The sequence below is a fragment of the Sparassis crispa genome, assembly GCF_003851025.1.
Source record: "Sparassis crispa DNA, contig_000009F, whole genome shotgun sequence".
Lineage (NCBI taxonomy): Eukaryota > Fungi > Basidiomycota > Agaricomycetes > Polyporales > Sparassidaceae > Sparassis > Sparassis crispa.
In genome coordinates this window covers 1,308,233-1,325,046 of record NW_020939756.1, presented here as the reverse complement: position 1 = coordinate 1,325,046, position 16,814 = coordinate 1,308,233, and the positions used below count along the sequence as shown (strand labels likewise).

The following is a 16,814-nucleotide window of genomic DNA, read 5'->3' as shown; positions in this document are numbered from 1 at the left end:
ACTTGTCTTCTGGGTATTGTGTTGACTTACAAATGTAACCCTTAGATGTAACAGCTGCTCCGACTTGCGTATCGAAGGATACCGACGAGTCCTTGGACGGACATGCAGTTCCGTACTATAAATAGAAATATATTTTATGAAAATTTGAATTTTGCATATGTTTTGATCACTGCCCGGAAATATCAATTACTGTAGCGGCAGATCTCCAAAATCGATCGCCTGAACAAAGTGATCATCTCTCGGTTGTCTGCAATTCGGGATCCGCAGACAGCCTGGGGCCCCTCCGAGTGGTCAGCTCGGGGAGAGGTGGTGGTGTAAGCTCCCGGCCAGCTGGGACCTTGGGTAAGTCTTGTCTAATATGCGTATTCGGTCTGACGATCAGCTGGTGGGGATGTCCTCGTAGCATCCACCGGCCCTCCCCGGGATCTGGCTGATTTCATCTGATATTTGCCTTGTGCACGAATGGCCGTGTACTCGCCACGTCTGTCAAGGCTTCGACTGATTTGTCAGCTGCGAGATGGTCGAGGTGGGTGGACTGAAATTGTACTATGCTTTCAGCTTCGGAACCGAATTTTTCAGGCCGTTGGGTTGAAGGACTACCCGACGTTCCTCTAAGTCATCAGCTGGGTGCTCAAGCCGTATAACTCAGCAGGAGTTCGAATTCGGTACTTCCCTTCCGAGAGTATTTGTACCTGGAAGGTGGTATTGATGGTGGGATTTGACAGACCATCGCTCGCCATGGCCCAGTCATTTCTCCCCAGACGCCACCCACTTCGTCATGACAGCGCTGCAGACCTTGAAGGACGGCTGGTTCTAGACAGCGGCCGTGCCGACGCCCTCCCAATGTTGAAGACTATCCCCACACGCTTTGCGAATGGAAGTGGTAAGTAGCCCGTATTGTTGCGAACGGATGTTGCCGCAGTGGGTTATGCAAGAGTGCAAACCCTCTGCACCTGAAACCTGTGCGCTCCCCATTCCCCGAGGTATGACAACAGCTAAGATCGTAAGGAGAACGTTGTCGAGCAACTAGTTGCCTTGTGTGGATGTCTCTCGTGCAGTGCATTTGGATGTCACAAACAAGGCACAGGGTGTATTTGTATCGAAACTAGAGAAGGTCATAGACCAGCGGCATATTGAGTTTTTGATCCGCCCAGTGCTACTATCGACGTTCTCAAGCAGGACATAAAAAAGGATCCTCAAAGATCCTAAGATATTCAGTCTTCGCAGAAGACCGTTGGAACTGTTTCGTCAAGGCACGCGATGACAATTTCTTACGCTGTCAGTCGCAACCGGTGAGCATGGCTGCATATGAAATCATGCGATGTGGCAAGGCAAACACAAGCTGACAGAAAGCGGTCTACGTCGGCTTAATCCCCAAAAACAGCAGCCCGCGTTTCGCCTTCTCCACCTCCTCCTCGAGAGCGCGCCCGTCTGCGCTCGTCCACCTGTCGTCCTGTCCGATGTCCTCGACGCTCCTACCCTGGCGCAGTACACTCTCGAACGCCGCCTTGCGCGCGTTCAGCTCCGACATGCGCCGAGGATCCGAGTGCCCCGTGAAGATGACCAGCGCAGTGCGCGGGGGCAGCGCGGCGTAGAGCCGCGAGAGCTGCTCATCCAGGGAAGAGAGGATGGCCCGCATGTCGGATGGCGAAGTGGAGGAAAGGGCTGGCGAGGAAGGGAGCACGTCGCTGTTCGCTTTGTTCGTGATCCCTAGAGAAGGCACGGAGAAATCATGAGCAGCATACACCAATATTAGCGAAAGAGGACTTACAGCCTAACCCGTCGGCGACCGCAGTGAAGCGTGCAAACAAGAAATGGTGTGAGTGAACAGCACCCAGGAGCCCTTCAAAAACCTCCATGTCGCTCTTGCAAGCTACAGTGGTCGTCGCCTTGGACCCGTGCCATGCGGTAGGGTTGCCGTGGTCCACCACGGCGGTGCAAATACTGCCTGACCGTGACCTCGCCATGCGCTCGAATATCGACTCCAGATCCGTCTTGAACTCGCCGAAGCCGGCGCCTGCAAAGCTATCAACACCAAAACAACGCCAGTACGAATACCAGATATTGCGACAAACCATTTTGCACCTTCTTCTTGAGGAGATCGAGACATGCACGCGCGTCCTCTTCCGGATCGTGCCCGCCCTCTCCCCTGTTCTGAATTTCACGGCCGCACCACTTCTTCGTCAGCCAGGCTAGCCCCGGCTTCAGTGGTCGCCCTCGAGGATGATGATATATTACAGCGGTGTCAATACAATGGGGGTGGCAGATTTTGAGCGCTTTGAGGTCGGATTCTAGGGAATGGCCGACGAGGACGGGAGTGGGAGAAGCGGAGAGGAGGGAAATAATGTGCGATTGGACTTCTTCAAATGTAGTAGTTACGGGGTCAAGTGCTTCAGCAGTAATCCCAGACCATCTAAATAAACAAGGTCATAAAAGTACAGAATGTGGAAGCTAGGACTGGGCGTACCGAGTGAGATAGTCTTGAATGGGCTTTTTGGGCTTCACGAGCTGATCGAATATGACCTTTCCGGACGCGTAGTCGATCATGCACACTCGGGTGAGCTCCTTGCCGTCCTCCGTCAAGCACTGTCATGACATTTAGATTAAGGTGGAGGGACCTCAGTGGTGGTCGCGCTTACCATCTCGCAGTCGATGGCGTAAATCCTCGGAAGACTCTTCTCAGGTATTGTTGGTGGGAAGGGTTCCTTGCGTGGCGCAGGGATCTCCACCCATTCTAGCGGCTTCTCGAACACTTCCGCGATATATGACGGGACCGGGTACTCGTTCTCAATCATCTGCTCTGTGGTCAGGAGATATCGCAGCGGGGTGCTGTCCTGGTTCCGCTCAGCTAATAGACACGAGCACGATTCAGTGCGAAGTGATGACCGCGACGGATGGGGACCTACAAGTAATTCGTTGCATCGCCCGTCTCTTCCTTTCGTCTCCGGTGATTGGACCCTGGAAGAACGCGTTGAGGACGGAGTGCATGCGCGTCTGGTCACCTGGAGCTCGTGTTGGACACGCGTGGCTGAATGTAGAGGAGATGAAAGGGACACCGTGTGCTAAACGTTCTGCAGGCGAGTCAGGTGGTAGTGGGACGATGAGGGGAAGGTTGGGGTTCGCTGTGGCGGAAGTGGGGAGGGGCGGTAGAGCGACGATTTCTGGCGTGAGGCCTGGGATGAGAAGCGCAACGACTTTTTGGATCGTGCGTGGATTCTGCGAGAAAGGCGCGTTTCAGGGTGAGTTACAGGGCGAGATACAAATTTACATACATCGACCCTGACCCAGCTCGGTGGAGGAGCGTCTGCCACTAGATGGAGCACCAACTCCCGGATGTCCTGGCGAACGCCAGTCAGTCTCGTTCACTTTAGACAAGTAATGCCTGCACGCACACTAATTCCCACCGCCTCTCTCCGCTTCAGAATCTCGCCACTCGCATACATAAATCTCGGTATTGGAAGAGCCTGCAGATGAATGGTGACCGCGTCAGCTCTGCATTGCTCGTATCCAATTGAGAGAGAACACACACATCCAGCTTGACCTCCGTCTTCCTGACCTTCTTCGCCTTGCGCCTCTCGACTTTGGTCCATGCACCATCCTCATTGTCCCCGTCCTCTACACTGAATGGGGCTGCTTTAAATTTCTTCAACGCTGGAGGAGACGTCATTTGGAGAGGGTCAGGGGAGATAATGGGAGATCCTGGAGACCGCTTCATGGTAGGAGTTTAATTCCGAACTGCTCGCTTGTTCCGTTACACGACTGTAGAAGAGGCGGCGCGGTTCACGCGAGATCGACAACTGGATCAAAAAGGAAAACGCGGCGCTTATATGTGCATGTGATCTCCCAAAACTTGTTGGAGGTATTGTGCACGATATAGTACTTATGAGCCTAACTCTTCCGCAAGTTTACGCTTTCTCAACCACACGGACCACTGCACCGCAGTTGAAGATCTAGAGTGGGTCTTCTACAGCCTATTATCTGTCTGAGCGAGATATCTGCTGGCAGAGGAGAGGCGCCATGCCTGTATTGCAGCTCGATCGTATCGAGCCGAGCATCACCGCACAGGACTTCTTCACAAACTACATAGCCAAACGCCGACCAGCCATCATATGCGGTCTCCCCGACGATCCGACTTTCCAAGCCCACAAGTGGGTGCGTTGTCCCTTTGTTTCCCTCTCGTCGTCGTCGTAACGCACCATCGATTCGCCAAGGAAGACAGACCTGGACTACCTAGCACGCAAGGCCGGTGATTCGGCGCTGCTCGTTGAACCCATGCACCCTGCGACGCGTCAGTTCGGAACCGATGTCCAGCGCGTGTCGATGCCGTTCCGCGAGTTCCTCGCGTCGCTCAGCGAGGACAGCGAGAAGCCGCACCACTATCTCACAACGCAATACGCAGATGACGACGAGGACTTAGAGACGCTTTTCTCTCCGCCCACGGACGCGCTGATGAACGACTTTCCCCGTGTGCCGCGTCTCATGGGCAATCTCTGCCTCCAGCAGGTCAATCTCTGGCTCGGCAAGTCCGCCGACGGGTCATCTTCGGGTCTGGTGCGTGCTGCGACGTCTGTCGTGGGCAGTTTGGCTCACGCTGCTTAGCATCATGACTTCCATGACAACCTATACTGTCTGCTCCAGGGCCGGAAGCGGTTCGCCCTCCTGCAGCCCGCTGAGGTGGAGCATCTATACCCACACGGTCAGCTGGACACACTGCATGCGAATGGCCTCATCTCATATGCGGACGCGCCCGTGCGCGCGGACGGGCTTTCTGCACGCGCAGCATGCAAGGCGCGTGTCCAGGCGCTCGAGCGCAAAATCAACGTGCTCCCGCGCAAAGACAATGGCCACGCGAACACCCGAGAGCGGCAGGCCCTCCTGGATGCGCTGGACGATGCGCGCGACGAACTCGCCCAGCTCGCGCTCGACTCGGGCGAGCTCGAAGGTGAAATCGACGACTTTGACGCGCTGGTCGGCGGGTTGCAGGACGAATGCGACGAGAGTGCTTCAGGCGCATCTACAGATCATGATGAAGATGAAGTGGAGCAAGAGGAAGCTCTAGGTGGGCCCTTGGCTGAAGGTGATAGCGAGCCTGCGTCGTTCTCTCGCATACCTACTGCGTACCTGCACAAGCACCTTGGTCTTCCCACCACTGCTATGTTCCCGACGTCCGCGTCTCTGGATTTTTCCGACCTCGCGAAAACGAACTCACCGTACATTGTCGAGCTCTCGGCGGGCGAGATGCTGTACCTTCCCGCGTCGTGGTGGCATGAGGTGACGTCGTCCTCGGTCCTCACAAGATCTGACGGTTCCGCTGTGCATATGGCGTTCAATTACTGGTTCTACCCACCAGACGCGCTGGAGAGCTTCGAACAGCCGTACGCGGATGCGTTAGTGTGGGATTACCTGAGAGAAAAGGCCAGTAGGGATGAAACCGGTCTGGCGTGGAGAGCGCGGAAGGGTAAACGGAAGCAGGAAGTTGTTGAGGATAAGGCACTGAAGAAGTTAAGATGGTGACTGAGCACACAGATCTATCGTGTGTACGTACATCATGGTTTTCAGAATATGGGACCTTGTCCGTGTTTTCTTGGACTAATGACTGTTATGCCATGCTGTGATTGTAAGCCGCTGATCGGTCCTGAGGCCTGAACGTTGAACATCGATGTCTCTCCTGAGCTCGAGATGTTCTGGGCAACGGTGCGCTATCTTAATTACTTAGTCAAGCTCGTTGACCAGACCCGAATTCTGTTTCGGGATCATAATTTACGTTCCGCGGCGCCCCAACAACTTCGCGCTCGTTCTAATTTACATTGTCCTGTCATATTGAAATTTGAATGCACAGTGCCCGTCGCGCGTATACACGGCTTAATGTGTACTCTCCCCTGTACTTCCTCGCTGGATGTTCAGAATAGTTTCCGGTGGATTTTAACTTACAACATGCCGAGGCCAGTCGGATGCGTGCTAACATTGACAAAGTTTGATCATCCAGGACAACATGCACTGGCGGCACTGATCAGTAGACACGTACCGTATCTTTCCCCACATTAGTGGAAGCACATCCTTCCTCGTTGCGACCTTGTATCATCATTATGTCTTTTCCACCTGGTCTCGCATACCTTTTCCGTAACTTGCCCAACCTTTTGCTCCCGCCCGCCGTCGTGCTTGTCGCGAACCTCGCAGTTCGTGAAATGTATGGGCTAATAGTACCCATCTGGTTATTCACTTTGGCATGCATCTTCTCGTTCCCGCTTGCTCTGTTCGTCGTTGTGCAGTGGACCGACTACGTGGACAGGCGTGATGCCGCTGCGCATGGCGCAGTGCTCCCTCCCATTGTGAAGGCCAAGCTTATAGCAGGTCTTGATATATTGTTGGAACAGAAGCGTACCTTCCAGCGCAAGTTGATCGGTGAGTAGTATCGTGCCCAGCCTTCGGAAAGACACCATCGGATACAGGTACCACTGGCTTGCTCCGTAGCGGATATGTTGTTTGACTTTAGTGAGACCTATGGCAACATCTTCATACGTCGCGTGTTCTACGAGAACAAGGTACGTGGTATCGTCGCCGGTGCCTTCTTGCATTGAGATTTATTTCGCTCTGTCCAGGTTTTCACTTCCGAGCCCGAACATATCAAGGTGAGTTGCGTCAAAAACTCTGGTGTCACCCTGATGTGCGTCAAGGTGTAAGTGACTGAGTATCTCGAGCACAACGGGTCTTGACCCATTGACGCGAGGTTCTCGTTGGATAGTGTCGATGGCGCTTTACCTGCCAAACTCCTGGTCTGTTGGACTGGTCATGCAATGCTAAGATCTGTCCTTGCAGATTGTTCTAGCTACTCACTTTCCGGGATTTGAGAAAGGTGAGTAGTCCCCTGAAATTCACGCGGAGCACGGAATTGACAATGTTTCAGGTCAGAGCTTTCGTGGGCAGATGCAGAGTCTGTTGGGAACGGGCGTATTCAATTCGGATGGTGAGCTACTCTCGAGTTTCGTGTACAATGTGTTGATTGTCGTGCTACAGGCGAGATGTGGAAGTAAAGGGATTGTCCACTCTTCGTGTACACCTTGTTTAGTGTCTGTGTCTCAGGTTCCATCGCGCTATGACTCGGCCTTTCTTTAGCAGGGATCGCATCAGGCACTTTGAGATCTTTGACAGGTGAGCCTTCCTACTCACCGAAGGATGCATTAACCGACCTTCTCCAGACATGTCGACGATGCATTCAAGCAAATGCGGGCACGTCTCAGCGAAGGATATGCTGTCGACTGGCAGGTGAGCATACCGCTTGCTTCGACTTTGCAAACACTGATGGCGCGCAGGATCTCGTATCCCGGTTTACGATGGACTCCGCGACGGAGTTTCTCTTCGGGCAAGACGTGCGCTCGCTCTCTGCGGGCCTGCCGTACCCGCCTACCTCCCCCCTCTCCCAGCAGCGGGCGCACCCCTCGGACCGGTTCAGCCGCTCGTTCTTCGGCGCGCAACTGCAGAGCGCGCTCCGTTCACGTTTCCTCGGAATCTGGCCCCTGTTTGAGTTCTGGGAGGACCAGGTGAAGAAGCACGTGGTCGCCATAGACGATTTCATCAAGCCTGTCCTTGAGAATGCACTCCGCGAGAAGGACCAGAAGAAGGACCAGGGTGTAGACGATACGACGCTCCTGGAGCATCTGGTGAATCTCACGGATGGTGCGTATAGGACCCACAGTGGCGTTGTATTATCGGAACCTGCATAACCTTTTGTCAGACTCCCAAATCATCCAGGATGAGATCCTCAATATCCTGCTGGCTGGACGTGACACTACCGCGGCAACGCTGACGTTCGCCGTGTACAAGCTAGCCCAGCATCCACACATCCTCCGGCGGTTGCGCCAAGAGGTCCTTGCCGAGGTTGGCACATCAAGGCGCCCGACTCACGACGACATCCGTGAGATGAAGTTCTTGCGTGCTTTCATCAACGAAACATTACGTCTATACCCACCCGTGTGCGTAGAGTTGTAGTCGAAGTTGTGGATTTGCTGACAGTTGAGAACTTGTAGGCCGTTTAACTTCCGGTATATTGACACGTTCCAAGTGTACTTACTGTCTCACGTGTCTCATTAGATCAACCATCAAAGGCACTGTGCTGCCATCGATGATTCCTGGCGAGAAACCGTACTTCCTACCGGCTAATACAAGGTATTGCGTCCCCTGTTTCTCTACGTTACGCTATTTCTGACTGGTGTCCAACAAGATTCCAGTACTCGGTATTCGTGATGCACCGGCGGAAGGATCTATGGGGCCCAGACGGTAGTGTCTCACTGCAAGAATCTCAAACTTGCAGACTGATTCCCATGTTTACTGCAGCATTGGAGTTTGACCCTGACCGCTTCCTCGACCAGCGGCTGCACAAGTATCTCACGCCGAACCCCTACATATTCCTCCCCTTTAATGCCGGTCCCCGCATCTGCCTTGGTCAGCAGGTAAGTGAGCCTTACTTTCATGATTTCCTTAGTGCCGCCTAAACTGTCTGGTCTAGTTTGCTTATAACGAGGTATCCTTCATGCTCGTGCGCCTGCTGCAACAGTTCGTGGGTGTCAAGCTCGCGCTGGAGGCCAGTCCAGGTTCGCTCCCGCCTCCTGGCTTCGTGGATTCTCGGGGCTCGAATGGGGAAGACGAGGTGTTGTTCACGACGCATCTGACCATGTACGTTAAAGTGAGTGTTACATTTGTCCACAATAGAGGATTGAGGCACTGAGTGCATTTCCAAATGCCCTTCAGGACGGGCTGTGGTTGAGAATGGACGATGCAACCGCCTGTTGAGATGATGTTGTAGTCACGTGTGTACATATCGGCCTTCGTGAACGCACTGAACGAAGAAGCTACGTACAACGAATGACATCATGCGCCCGAGTAGAGTGTGGGTTGTTCCGTTGTAATGGCCTCCGAAACGGAAACGGAGTAGCTGGCTCTGTGTCAACAATGCTGCTGTTCGCGGAAAGGACGTTGTGTTTCCGGCCCATCCTCACTTACCTTCACGTTTTTCTTAGTTACATTGAAGACGTCAAGTGGTTCTCATTCAATATTCAATGTTTGGTCCGGAACTAATTATATTGGATTGTCTTGGACTCGGCAATCCGGCGATCCGGCGGACCAGATCACAACTGTGATTGTGCGCTCTTCTCCCGCCTACTGTCGAGATTCGGATAGTGGCTTGCTGAACATGCTCCGAACTGTGCTTTCTTTTGTGCCAACTCTGCAGCTTGCGGCATGCAATCTAGCTCTGCGTATGTATCGATAGACGGTTTCTACTTTAATAAGACCTACGTGTGAGTAATCGTGATTGTATATACTCGTATGCGTTGCATGTGTACTTACGATACCTCCATCATGTAATAGGAATATGCTGTAAATTGATACATTTCATATTGACTGCGTAAACGGGACATTACTATGTGTACATGAACGAATTGCACGACAACATGGAATTACGACAATCCAAGAAACAGACCGGAAAGAAGAATGATAATACAATTACTTCGCTGCAGGAGATAATGCAAGAGCCCGTTCAAGTGTAGCATGGTCTAAACCTCTTAACTTCAAGCACTTCTGGAATAATTTTTTGTCAAGTGGATATTGAACTTTAGATGCAAGATGTTGCCCAGCGACGAGAGACTGAATGGCCCCGGCGATGAGACGTTGCTTGTGGACGTTGATCAACGGCTCCAGCTGAATTGACGGTGGAAGTGGCATCAGGCTTGAGAAAACCTCGGGATGTGCAGGCGGTTCAAAACTGTTGGAAACTGGGTCAATGCCGACTGATTCATCAGGAGCAGTCGGATCGATCAGATCGGGAAGATGGCTATAGCGGTACAGCTGAGAGAGATATATGCCTAAAAGAAATGTCAGTAAAGTGGATATACAGAGCACACAGGACAAGCCTACCGAAGAAGGGCACGCATGCCGGAATCGGTGGCGGCGGCTTGTTCTCCAAAGGTACTTTGCTACGCGTTGTCGACGTTTGCCCGTCTGTGTTGATAGATATTTCCTGGGAGTTCGTAGGTAGTGACTCGGCTTCCGAAAGAGCATCCACAGTTCGGCGGATATGCTTGAAATCCCCCGCATTCGTAGTCCAAGCGATCAAGTCCTCAAGAACACGCGACTCGCGGAAACCTACTCGGTTTAGCATCTTCCCCATTGCTCTTGTGGCCCATTCACTGCGTAATCCAGCTATGATTGCAACCAGGGCATTGAAGTTCTTCAGCCTGTACGCTTCCTAATGTAATGTTAGGATCTGCATAACGTGAATTCCCGATGTATTAGACCTACCCAAGCCATACGAATGAACTTATTGAATACAACTGCACGTTCACTCGGATGAGTGAGCACGACCTCAGAGACGACGAAATTTGCCATCAGGTTGAAGCGGCCGCGTACCACAGTCAGAGAGCCGGTTTGATGTCCGTCTCGTCCCTCGGCTTTCAATCGCGCTCTCTGCCTGAGGAATTGTCCCCAGTCATGGATGTTTGCCTCTTCATTCATTCCTGACAAGTGTGGTGATACCAGCTCTTCAAATTTGATCCCGAGGAACAGCTCGCGGTCAATCATGGAGAAGTGATGCATCAACGTTTCTGTACGATAGCTGCGAATAAAGGAGCAATGCCACTTGATTTTCTCGGGATGAATAAATCTCGAGAGCGGGGGAGGATGAGCCGTCGGAGGGGGAGCAGTGAGATTCCGAGGGGTGGGATCAGTAGGTGTCGAAGGCCTTGAAACTCTGCTGTTAAGGATTTCAGCTGGAACCGCATCTTCGACGGAGGGCTTCGTGTCCGCTGTCGCTGAGATGGTGGCACGATCTGACACCAACGAATCTATCCACGACTCTGTTGTAGCCGTTTCTGGTGCGAGAGTTGAGTCTAGAGAGCTGTGTAGGCTCGAGAGGGAGGTAGAAGGAAGCGAAGAGCTGTAACTGCCAGACTGAGAGCTATCCTGTATCTGTGAATGTTCGACCTCTTCACCGTAGTCCTCGTCGGACGAGTTGTGGGATGATCTGGCATCGGATTGACCCGCAGTGCGTCGTTCTTGGATGGACTGAACCCATTTATCAACTTTCGACTGCTTTGCACGTTGCTTGTCCTGATTGATTTGGCCCTCGAGCCGACGCAGAGCTGCCTCGACGTCGCCATCTTCGGCTTCATCACTCAACGAGTCAACAAGTGCATCGACCTGCCATTGTTCGATAGGCCCCCCCATATCAGGACCTGCAGAAGAGTTCGAGCCGCCAGACAGTAATGACTCGCTAGTCCGAATACCCATCGAGGATACACTATCCGCGGAATGGCGGACGAACTCGAACTCTCTACGATTTGGTAATCGACGGGGAGGTCGTTTGAGACCCGGTGGTACAACAGGCTCCAGGTCCTCGTCCGAAGACAAATCCGACAAGTCAAGTTCGTCGATCGAAACAACATCAATTTGTTGACTGAAAATGGTAGACATAGGACCCGGGGAGGCACGCTCCGAAGAAAATGGCGGCGACTCGAGGGGCTCCGAAGTTGCAGATATAAACTCGCTCGTGGTGCTGAGATCGCCAACTTCCGAGGGAGTCGAGAGACGCGTAGCATCCAACGTAGGATATGAAGGTTGTACAGCAGTACTAACGTCCTCTCCTGGCTGGAAGTAATCCGGGGGTGTGTCAAATGTGGACTCTGCAATCGTGACACTGTCGCGGATAGACATAGCTGACGGCACAAAATCCGATGAATGAGGCAGCATCGTGGTGTTGGCTTGTATCTGGCTTTCAACCATCTTCAAATACTGTTCAAATCCCCCACGCACCAGCAGAAGATCCCCGGTCTCGTTAGGCTCCACATCGAAAGCCGATACATCAACACGCATGTTGAGAGGCATGTTGAGAGGCATATTGAGAGGAGTACGCGTGTTCCGAGCATTTAAGACGCGCTTCCACCTCCCAAGGCGGCCAATCGTATTGACGAGAGCGCGCGAAAGGGCACTGTGGGACACGGGTAAAATTACAGGAGCAGGAAGAGGATACGGCGCCTGAAGAATTGGATTCGCTCTCCCATGTGTATGGGTAAATGCGAAGTGCAGCGGTTGCCGCAGCATGACAAGGTCCAATGCGTCTGACGGCCCACCCGAGCCAACAACAGTATCTGGTGACGCACCGATACCGAAGTTTTGCGCGTTCAAAAAGTCTGAGCCGTCGAATTCAAGATCGATATCTGAATCTTCTGGCTCAATTGCCCTCCTGAGAGATTCAGCAAAATGACCGTTGGATAAATCCCCCAGCTTGGAGGGCTGAGGAATGGGAGTCTCAGGCTGCCTTGGCTGCCGATGAATGGTTCTCTTCCCCTTGTGCAAGTGAACATCTTTGCAATCCAGGAAGACCTTCTTCAGTTGCCGGACAATTTTCTAGTAGAACTCTAGTCAGATACACATAATTTAGTAAGTGCATTGAGGGATCTTACCAGAGCATCTCGATGACGCTGCAGGATCGGATCTCTTCTTAAAGTGTTCAGCCAATTGGCAAAGAGTAGACGCAACTCTCGGTCAGGCACGAAGTCGACATTAAAGAAGGTCAACACCCAATACCGGATAGCGGTGAAAGTCCGGACCCGTACGATGCGTCGGACCATCTCGTCGTGGGTAGACGTCGGTTCCCCAAGTGCCCAGTGAAACCTGCAGATGAGCAGATGGCCCAAATCTACACCAGAAACGTAGGTCCGATACGTTAAGAAGAATATGAGCAACTCGTCGTAGTCTAGCTCGCTCGTAAGCTGCGCTATCCAACGTTCAATGGTAGCTGCAAGCATCATCCTCTTCGGGCCGACGCTGCTAGACAGAGAGATGGGAGGTATATCCGGCTGAGCGGAAATGCTCTTGTCTTTAGCATTCTTCTTGCGTGAAACCACTGAATGTGCAGAAGACAGGTCGGTGGTGCTATCCTGCGGGATGTCGTCTGGATCGTCCGCCTCGACGTCACCCCAGATTACGAAACGAGGATCATCACGTGGAACTGCGCTCTCTTCTGCTTTGAGTGATAACTTGATGGTAGTCTCAAGAACAGTCGGCGACAACTTGTCCGGCACCGGTAGTCCTCGATACGTCTGCAACACGTCGAATACATCTGTTGAATAGCGCGAGTGGAATGTCGTCTCAGCTAAGGGTACCACAGGCTTCGACGCAGGGGTCTCGTTCTCGGGAAGCGTCGTCATCTGTGGCTCGTCCGTGCTTTCTTCGTCCACAGTGTGAGTACGAATAGCACTCCGGGGTGACCGTGGACGGCTATCCGCACGCGCGGTCATAACCGACTCGAACGACTGCATCTCCCGCAGCGCAGGAGGTACAGACAAGGCAGACGAAGGCCGCCATGACGGCGACTCAAAGTTGACGCAGGGACCAAAGGGACTCAGTATCGCGCCCGACGTCTTCCCATGATCAAACGGATCCAACCGCTGGTCTCTCGGAAGATGTAGACTCGGTGCTGAGAAAGAGGTGCGGCTCGAACCAAGGGGTGAAGTAGGCACGCTGTGCCACGACATCGTGTCCGCAAATATATCACGCTGCGCTAGCTTCTCCTCCTGCTTCATCACCGGAGGGGACGGACGGAAAGCATCCGCACTAGAGACACTGTGTGCGTGGGGTCTGCCGGTAGGCGGGGCCTGCGGCTTAGCCTGGCTCGACGACGGATCGGACCCGACGCCGACTAAGTTGGGTATCGACCGGGTCTTTCTGAGCTTCCGAACGGGAGGCGAACGGCTGCCATCCTGTTGAGAAATGGCCGGTGGCAGTACAGGCGCCGGACCATTTTTGAATACGGCCGAAGAAAGAAAGGAGTGTACGCTCATCCGGGAGCGGCGCCGCGACTGCGGTGGTTTCGAAATCGCCTGAGAAGGTATCGTACTGGATGTCGTATATTTGCTAGTGCGAAGTTCAGCTTCTTCAGCGGCTGCAGCAGGCGCGGAGAGATTCCGAGCGCTGGAATACACCCACAAGTGACAGTCAGGTCCGATGATACGCAAAGGCATACCCAAAACAGACTGACCCCAATCGGTACATCTGCTTTCCATGCTGGTTGACGATAGCGGTGATGGCGTAGGGCGAGCGCACATCCTTGCCAACGCCGTGATATTCGTCGAATCGCCGTTTCAACTCGCGAGCGGCAGCACCGGAAGAAGTCTCGACGAAGCTCCCATCCGCTACAATCCCATGTAAACAGCGTCCCGATATGCAGGAGGATCTAATACTCACGTGCGAGGGAGATATCTGCCTTCGCAAGTTCCGAGTGCATAGAAACATCAAATGTCACGGTGCTGTCTTCCCGGCTGACATCAGGGAGAGTGAGCGAGGTCTGTGACTTATTGATGCTTGCTGTAGGGAGAAACAATAACTGGCTGGTATTGGTACTGGTACTGGCATCGGGAGAGGACATAGGTGCAGGATATGATGTCGGGGGGAGGAGCTGCGATATTTCTGCCACTCCAATGATCCTCGATTACTTCAGATCACTTCAATGCTTGCGGCGGACGAGCACGTACGTCAGGTAAATTCCAGTGGTGTCGGGCAGTCCAGACACGCGAGAGCACAGGCTGAGTAGAAATGTGATGTCAAGAAAAGACTCTGGTTTCTTTCACAGCCCACCGTATTCCTAAACAGAGGTAAAGACGAGCAAGGCATAAATCAGGATAGAAGCAAGCTAGAAGAGAACGAGGAACATGATAGTTGTAGGCTCGGAAGGATTAGAGGAAGATTACAATGTATGTTGCGCATTCTCATTACGTAATACTGCGTACTGCTTGCTCAGCGCTCAACGTCAACACCAGCGCTACTGTTCCGGGAATAACTCATGAGTTTTTGACATACTGTAGTGAAACGACCTTAGGTTCACGGCCTGTGACCTGTGACATGTTTTCTTCCTCAGTTCACAGTTCACAGGGTAGGAGTGACCTGTGACTCAAGTTCAGTTCAGAGGTGCCGCAGGCGCCCGCCGACAGTCCGCCATGCCTGAAGGCCTGATGCTGTGAGCACCGGTGACTAAGGCTCCAATTATTTTATCTATTTACCATGTATATATGGTTTATTTAGTATACTATATACATTTATTTATAGTGTGACCTGTACATGGTAAATATATAGTACATAAATAGTATATGGTTATGGGCTGTACAGCCCACGTAGTCTGCATATTCCCACATAAAACCAGAGAAAGTTCAGCCAAAAGCTATAGAGATAAGTTTAGATTTTCTGAATTATAATTGTAACTCTAAAATAGGGTTGAAGTTGTTAAATATTGTCTCTGACTTTCAAAAGTCATTATGAAAGTCATTAAATCTTAGCATTTAGTGCAGCCCTCAACTTTTCTGACTGCAGAAAAAACAATAGTAATATATATAGCAAGTTACAGTCTTATCTGAGGTGCAGTTCTGATAATTATATAAACTATATATTTACCTTATATTTACCATCTATTTACCATATACCATTTATTTAGTGATTGGAACTGTAAATAGATTAAATGGTTGGAGCCTTACCGGTGACATCCTCTTTTGCTTCCAGTTCACAAACACCCGTGACATGCTACAAACACTTAAGCGAGTTCAGTTCACGAGGCCTGTGACACGTGACTGAACCTAAGGTCGTTTCACTACAGTATGTTTATAAACATTGGTATTTAACTGTTTAAAACTATGTTTAAAACCCAATGGGTCTGGGAGCCTGGAGGGGCGTTTTAAACCCGGAAGTTGGGCACTGAAGACTCTAGGTTGGAGACTTCCAAGGGTCACCTTGCTTGCCAAGGTCTCCTCGCCCCCCTTACAGCAGTGTGCAGAAATATGCGGAAATGCAACTTTCGATTTCGCGTTGCCACAATGAGACCTCGAAGTCAGTTCCCAATCTGGGACACATGAGATAAGCAGAGCGACAATTTCTGGAGCTCCAGAATTATGGGTGCTCTGCTTTCCTAACAGTACTACATCAATGTCGGTGTCACCTCCCCCTGATGATGAGGTTGCACCTGCACCTTATGAAAGCCTGTTTGCCATCATACTGTACTACCATGTTGTGATCAAGCCAACTGGTAAGTCTCGCGCTCAGCCTAAGGACAAAATTGAACTGAAGCAGAAGGAAATCAAACTGCCATTAGCACTGATGGTGCCAGCTACACGGCATTCTTGACACAGGCACTCCTCAAGCATAATGAGTTGAAGTATGCTGTCATGGACTGCAAATGCTATCCATTCAAATACTCATTTACGACAGTGTAGGCAGTTCGTTATCACTACTTTGTATTACTAATCAAATTATACTTGCAGCCTGAGGAAAACTCACAGTGACACAGTAGATGTCGATAACATGGAAGATTGGCAGGATTTTGTGAAGCACCTGATTGAAAGAGATGCACCAAAAGTTGTCATCATCATCAATATGAATGATGTGATCAAGACGTGGAACAACAGTGCTAGCCGAAGAAGTGATGATGAAGGTGAGAACGATGATGAAGAAGCGGCCAGCAAAACTTCGATGTCTGACTTGGACTGGGAGCTTGCATGCATTCGCCTCATCCTCGAAGCAAAATGGGTAAATCATCATACCGTAAATGCTGACAGCAACAGCTACACATACATACCCAGTGATGGTAGTGCCTGCTACTCTCTCACCCCGTTCCTCATGAAAGAGTGGTGTCGTGCCATTTATGATGGCCAGACCACCATGTGAGCCTCTCTGAACACACAGTCTTTTGATCCCATCCGACTTCAAGCTGCTCTCCATCCCTCTCATCATGTCACTCTTGCACTGTGAGTAGGTCGCCTCTCACCCTCAGAACTGATATA

The 16,814-nt window shown here is 51.7% G+C and overlaps 5 protein-coding genes across 5 annotated transcripts; 3 read left to right on the top strand and 2 right to left on the bottom strand.

The window, feature by feature from the left end:
• Positions 1-1,357: 1,357 nt before the first annotated feature.
• On the bottom strand, positions 1,358-3,715 carry SCP_1004360 (Uncharacterized exonuclease; the record flags this gene model as incomplete). Its single annotated transcript, XM_027762301.1, has 9 exons — positions 1,358-1,710; positions 1,772-2,017; positions 2,076-2,413; positions 2,468-2,586; positions 2,640-2,848; positions 2,907-3,216; positions 3,273-3,338; positions 3,393-3,464; positions 3,530-3,715. 9 exons carry the CDS (start codon positions 3,713-3,715, stop codon positions 1,358-1,360), a joined length of 1,899 nt encoding a protein of 632 aa, XP_027618102.1.
• A 302-nt stretch (positions 3,716-4,017) lies between these two features.
• On the top strand, positions 4,018-5,514 carry SCP_1004350 (JmjC domain-containing protein; the record flags this gene model as incomplete). The annotated part of the gene is made up of 3 exons (XM_027762300.1): positions 4,018-4,152; positions 4,216-4,551; positions 4,600-5,514. The coding sequence occupies 3 exons, from the start codon at positions 4,018-4,020 to the stop codon at positions 5,512-5,514; spliced, it is 1,386 nt and encodes a 461-aa protein (XP_027618101.1).
• A 572-nt stretch (positions 5,515-6,086) lies between these two features.
• Positions 6,087-8,787, top strand: SCP_1004340 (Cytochrome P450 52A3-A; the record flags this gene model as incomplete). Its single annotated transcript, XM_027762299.1, has 16 exons — positions 6,087-6,402; positions 6,472-6,542; positions 6,600-6,629; positions 6,817-6,853; positions 6,905-6,964; positions 7,015-7,027; positions 7,081-7,149; positions 7,197-7,263; positions 7,311-7,674; positions 7,733-7,970; positions 8,025-8,039; positions 8,089-8,163; positions 8,219-8,274; positions 8,332-8,447; positions 8,504-8,680; positions 8,746-8,787. 16 exons carry the CDS (start codon positions 6,087-6,089, stop codon positions 8,785-8,787), a joined length of 1,746 nt encoding a protein of 581 aa, XP_027618100.1.
• Positions 8,788-9,498: 711 nt separating this feature from the next.
• SCP_1004330 (predicted protein) lies at positions 9,499-14,416 on the bottom strand (the record flags this gene model as incomplete). Its single annotated transcript, XM_027762298.1, has 6 exons — positions 9,499-9,857; positions 9,910-10,240; positions 10,294-12,396; positions 12,453-13,962; positions 14,030-14,183; positions 14,236-14,416. The coding sequence occupies 6 exons, from the start codon at positions 14,414-14,416 to the stop codon at positions 9,499-9,501; spliced, it is 4,638 nt and encodes a 1,545-aa protein (XP_027618099.1).
• A 1,919-nt stretch (positions 14,417-16,335) lies between these two features.
• SCP_1004320 (hypothetical protein) lies at positions 16,336-16,698 on the top strand (the record flags this gene model as incomplete). The annotated part of the gene is made up of 1 exon (XM_027762297.1): positions 16,336-16,698. The coding sequence occupies one exon, from the start codon at positions 16,336-16,338 to the stop codon at positions 16,696-16,698; it is 363 nt and encodes a 120-aa protein (XP_027618098.1).
• Between the last annotated feature and the right edge of the window lie 116 nt (positions 16,699-16,814).